The 6000-nt window shown below is 49.8% G+C and overlaps 1 protein-coding gene across 1 annotated transcript in view; it reads right to left on the minus strand.

The window, feature by feature from the left end:
- The window catches only part of LOC149354574 (uncharacterized), a 44453-nt gene extending 40805 nt beyond the window's left edge, over positions 1–3648 (minus strand). Inside the window, exon 1 of the mRNA XM_089583428.1 lies at positions 3334–3648. Within this exon, the coding sequence (XP_089439554.1) occupies positions 3334–3448 (115 nt within the window). The 5' untranslated portion in view covers positions 3449–3648. The remainder of the gene's footprint in view (positions 1–3333) is intronic.
- Between the last annotated feature and the right edge of the window lie 2352 nt (positions 3649–6000).

The following is a 6000-nucleotide window of genomic DNA, read 5'->3' on the forward strand; positions in this document are numbered from 1 at the left end:
AAGGTAAGCAATTTCCTTGCGTGATAAGGTCAGGGAAGGAGTGCTGATACAATTTTCAGCTTTCTTTACAATGCGATAGGCCTCTATAATTTCTCTGTGAAGCCTCTCTTTTCCTTTACCGCACGTGCGTGTGGCATTGAACTGCGGCTCATTTGCTTTGCATTTTTTACATGACTTGCTGTGTTCTGCTAGGTGCCCATCCGTTGCTACAGCTTGCACAGCACGACGGTGTTCCCTCAACCTATCGTTCAGGCACCTGCCTGTCTGGCCAATGTACGATTTCTTGCACGAGAGCGGAATCTCGTAGACTACCCCTGTGACGCAGGTTGTGAAACGGGTGGCATGCTTCGTTGTGCACCCAAGATGGTCATTCACCTCGTTGACAGCTCGACACATTTGTGAGAGCTTATTGGGCGCTGAAAACATGACGGATACCCCTAGTGAAGGAGCTAAACTAGTGAAAGCCTAGTGAAGGAGCTAAACTCTGGGAAGCGAAAAGAAAAGGCACCCCAGACTAGGCGTCCGGCGGTGATCCCCTACATACACAACGTGTCGCACCGGCTTAAAAAAGTGGCCGAGAAGTTCGGGGTATCCGTCGTGTTTTGAGCGCCCAATAAGCTCTCACAAATGTGTCGAGCTGTCAACGAGGTGAATGACCATCTTGGGTGCACAACGAAGCATGCCACCCGTTTCACAACCTGCGTCACAGGGGTGGTCTACGAGATTCCGCTCTCGTGCAAGAAATCGTACATTGGCCAGACAGGCAGGTGCCTGAACGATAGGTTGAGGGAACACCGTCGTGCTGTGCAAGCTGTAGCAACGGATGGGCACCTAGCAGAACACAGCAAGTCATGTAAAAAATGCAAAGCAAATGAGCCGCAGTTCAATGCCACACGCACGTGCGGTAAAGGAAAAGAGAGGCTTCACAGAGAAATTATAGAGGTCTATCGCATTGTAAAGAAAGCTGAAAATTGTATCAGCACTCCTTCCCTGACCTTATCACGCAAGGAAATTGCTTACCTTGATACCTGTTCACGCTAAACACATTTGTGATAAAGGCGATTCATTGTTTGGTTAATAATTTGTTTCCGCCCTCTATGTATCTGTATATATGTGTTTTTTCCCGAGTAAAGAACTAGTTGATGTCAAGCGTTTGTCCTGCGTGCTTCTTCTTCTTCTTGTCCCTGTCTTTTTATTGCGCTTTTCTAAGTTCAACACGTTTTAATGGAGTAAAAAGTTAAATTCGAAAAACATGAATATCAAATATTTTTGTTCACTACTATAGATGCTGAGTCAGTACGCAATGTGCGCTTCCGATCATGAAACCGGCGGTCTATAAGTGCTCGCCAGGTTGACGTCAGCGAGAAGCCAGCTAGCACCGCGCGATATTAACGAACTATCGCAATAAAATATGAGCACTGTAGGCACAAGCTGAACCGCGAACAACAAAATACAAAAATTAAACAACCTGTAATCAATGCTCCTGTCATGGCATCGATGGGTAGAATTGTTCATTATGCACTAAGAACAACTCCTCACAGCTCGCGTTGACGAGTGCAGAAAATCCAAATAATGTGCGTTCTTGTTCATAATTGCTTTTCGCGCTTCTGTGTACGTATAGAGCACTGAAGGAGCAGCTGCCGCGTTAGAGGAATCACGTCGATAGCTGTAAGCGCCACTGGCGAATATGCGACATTATCGCATGCGCAAACGATCTTCTCGGCAAAAATGTCATCATGGTGTAGATCAAGCGTTTCGCTGGGTTTGCAGCAAGGGTGCTGGGTGCGCCGTCCGTGCCTTACCCTGAGGCGTTTCTTTTCACCATGATGACGTTTCTTTTCTTTGCCTGTACCACCTCAGGTACTGTAAGGAGCAGAATGCGGTGACGTACTGTGAACTACGCACATCAGTTTGCGTATTTTAGGCGCCTTTTCACTCGTTCCGTCTTTGGTTTCATAAGGCCGGCCCGCGTAAACTCTTCACTGCGATAGGCTACTCACTCTCAAGTAGCTGTTGCGACAAAATTTTGCCGGATAGTGCCAAAGACAGGACGAGAAAATGAGAAAACATGTCGCTGTCGCTTCTTCATGCCGGCCGGCTTAAAAAAACGACATAACCGGTCCGCTACTGGAGCGCAACTGTGACGCTGTACAGTCGCAACGTGAAGAGTGGCGGGATAGAAGGGACCATGCGCCCGTTAGTGCCATCGTTATTGCTCCTGGCGGGTCGCAGCCCTGACCCTGACGCTTGCGCGAAATTGGCGTCGCACCGCAAGGTCGCGCTGCGAGTGGTTGCGGCACGTGGAGAACAAGACCTTCAGCGCAGGCAGTGGGGATGCAGTGACAGAGAGCGAGTAAGTAGCCCGGAGCGACTGCTAGAAGCTGGTAACAAGTACATTTTGCTGATGGCATTCTATTGTATACACTCATGAGGGCACCCCTGAACGCTGATTTGACTGGCTGCAGAGGTCACAAAATGCAAAAAAGGGCCATTTTGTAATGAAATTTAAAAGTGGGAACTTCAGACAACCAAAAGAAATGGAAAAGAAACTTGAAAAAAAAATGGCACGAAAAAATAAAAGCCGACTTTAGGTGTTTAATCTGCTTATAGCAACGGCTAGATTCTCCTTCATGCGCTTTGCCAATCGTTGAATATTTTAATCATTTTTTTTAGTCTGAAGCTTCGACTTAAAAATAAGGTAAATTTGCAGGAGGGGGAAATTTGCCCAAATATATTATGAACTGCCATTCAATTACAAGCGAATTAAATAAATATTTTGACGCATGTAACCCTCTAACAATAAACCACTCGTAGTCACGTGTGTACTTACATAACTTTTGCCTTCTTCCTGGGGCGCATGTAAGCCATACAAATACTAATTCGCTGTTTGTCAGACCGAGGTATTGTCTGAGCACGCTCGTGATGCCCGGCGCTGACATTCAGTTGAGCAAGTCCTTGCAAGGCCGAGAAGGCCGGCGGTCGCACGCGCTCGCACCGATTGGTAATTGTCAGGCAGAAGCTGAAGAGAAATAGCTGAGCCAAGACTGAGCTTCGCGTAATAAAATAGCGAAATTAAGCGAGCGCGATGACACCGAGTCCATTTCGACACCGACAACCAATTTTACTGCGAAGGGAAACACTGTCATTTCCCGTCCAGTACAATGGGCTGTCAGTGAACACCAAATCTATTTACATTCTTTACCAGCCTTCGAAGTTCTGCCTGTTTCAACAAACGATAGATGGTAAAAAAAGCTGTTCGGTTAGTAAGGCCGCGGGTGACAAACATCTCAGTGGCAGCCGTAACTCTCAGCGCCGCGCGCAGCGACGCCTCACCTGGATAGGATGCGACCCGCCCGGTTTGCGCCAAAAGCAAGAGCGCGAGGAGGGCGACGGGGCCTGGAGTGAAGCGGACCGCTGTCGCCTTCGTGCTTGTCGGTGCCGTTACCATGGTTCGCTGTGGGCGCTGCCTGTCACTCGCCAGCACGTAGTACACGACTTGAGGGCCGTACAAGGAACGCGCATCCGCGCTGCTTGTGCCGCGACGTCCACACTGCTGCGGTCCGAGGAAGCGACTGGCTCGCTGGGCTGGCCGGGCTGCTTCTGCTGCGGCTACGATACGCCGCCTCCGGCGGTGGTGCCGTCCCCACGACCGGCGCGTGCGCTTGTTTCGTGTGCCCTTGCCCCTCCTCTCCCTCGAGGCAGCCTTCCGTTTCTTTGGTCTTTGTGCCGTTGTTCTTGGCTCCGCCGTCGCAGACGCCGTGGCGAGGTGTCGCAAAAGACTGCAATAGCAGGATGGAAGAAAAAAGCGCCAAGGAGGGTCCGAACGAGCGCGCCGGAATGGCTCTCGTCACCGCGCTCTCACAGGAGTGGCCGCTGCCCAAGCGGGTCGAGTGTAGACGCTATGGGCATACTGTTCACTATGATCAATGCGGCCGCGCGTAGCACCGGGAAACCACATGATGATAGCTGTAATTAGCTACGGCAATGAGGGAGGAGGGGGAGCAAATACTGACACTATACAACCGCCCCCCCCCCCCCCCCTCCTCTGACTTCTTTGCTTCCTTGTCCTTGCCGCAGCTCATAACTATCGACGTGCTAAAAAAAGAAAGAAGCATGATCAGTTAATTTCGAGAATCAAAGCAGTAGGCGGGCCATAGAGAACACAACGCACCGAGGGAGAGTGTACTCGATCGACACTAACGGGTGTTTGGTTACTTGCTGAACTGGCCCCTTGATTTCTATGCCGCGAGCTACTTTGTCGGGCTGCTACCATCTGCCCGACGGACCTCTACGCTCCGCACAAAATTGGACAGAAAACAAACTTATACATTGCTAGGACACCCCCAAGAAACAACACCTGCATGAAAACGGTAGCGCTAGTCTTCCAAAGCTCGACAGAAATTCATCTGGTGAAGAATGTTGTGAGCGTTGCCCACAGGTAGGGGAACAGAAACGAAAGAAGCGGCTCCTTTTATAGTCGGCAATCGCGCACTCTGCGTACTAAACCTGCCAACTCCTGAGCGCTGCTGACAGCCATGGCACGATGAGCACCGCTTTTGCAGTTCATTTGATGCGGACCGTATAAAATGACACGCATGGCATGGCAGGGTTATTTTTGCAAGAAATATAATGGTGGCATTTGGGTTTAACGCTTCGAAGCTGCTCATGGACTACGAGAGCCGCCGTAGTGAGAGGCTCAGGATTGAATTTCATGAACTGGAGTTTCTTAACGTGCACTGCATCGCGCAGCGCACGGGCGTTTTAATTTCTCCTCCATCAAAGCAGGGGCACTGAAAGAAGGATTCGATCCCGCGGCCTTGTGGGGAACAGCCAAACAGAAAAGCCACTGAGCCGCCGCGGTTGGTAAGATTAAGAATGAGCTGGGATCCATTTGGCAGGCACTTCAAAGCTGCCATCGCCAGCCTCCGATATGAGTAACAAGGGAGGTATAAAGACAGCGTATCCGGCGGATACGTACTACAGTCTTTGTCAAAAGTAACCAGACTCCATGGTTTGCTTCTTATCCGTATAACAGAGCCCTCACGGCTTCCCTAAAGATCAAAAAGTTCTTTGGAGGTGAGAACAGGGGTTCTTCTTACCATAGAGAGATCAAAGCTTGAGGGCTGGCATAATAGGTTTAATATACGACTTAGAAGAAAAACGTGCAGCCTGGTTACTTTTGACAAAGGCTGTACGTACTGTATGTATGGTAGCAAAAGTTTAAAGGTAAAAAAGCTCGAAATGACACTAAGGACAACACAGCGAGCGACGGCAGGTAAAATAATCGGAGGAAACTTATGAGAACTCAAATACAGCCAGAGAAGAGGGGGCGGGGGGGGGGGGGGTTAAGGAAAGAAAGACGGGTTAATCACATCCTTCGTGAAATTAGAAGAGGAATAGGAGAATAGTAGATGGAATTGGGAAAAGATTTTAAGTCCAGTAGCACGTAAGCAGTGGTCTCTTAGAGCGACAGAGCAAATAGCAATGTAAATAAAAAGCAGTCGGAGGCGACGCAGCCTTAGAACGAATGCTTAGTTTTGCAGAGAGAGAGAGAGGCAAACAACTTTACTGATCATGGGATTTGGTAAAGGTAGGGCCCTGGGTCCCCGCACTACCCCACTGCGCTAAACGTTCATGAGGCTTGCTAGCATAATGTGGCCTCGACTGCACATGACACGGGCAAGGAAGATAACTGGAGGATTCTTTTCTCCAGCGGGGCGCCGCGGTGGCTAAGTGGTTAAAGCGCGCGGCTGCTGTCCCGAAAGACGCGGGTTCGATCCCTGCCGCGGCGTTCGAAATTCTATGGAGGCTAAACTCTAGAAGCCCGTGTACTATGCTGTGTCAGTGCACGTTGAAGAACCCCAGGTGGTCGAAATTTCCGGAGCCGGTCACTGCGTCGTCCCTCATAGCCTAAGTTGCTTTGGGACGTTAAACACTCAGAACCCTTTTTCTTGCTCTTGACGTAGCCTGGCTAACAATATGCTGACGTGCAAGGACAGC

Source organism: Amblyomma mixtum, chromosome 3 (genome assembly GCF_055824585.1).
Source record: "Amblyomma mixtum isolate Tamu chromosome 3, ASM5582458v1, whole genome shotgun sequence".
NCBI lineage: Eukaryota > Metazoa > Arthropoda > Arachnida > Ixodida > Ixodidae > Amblyomma > Amblyomma mixtum.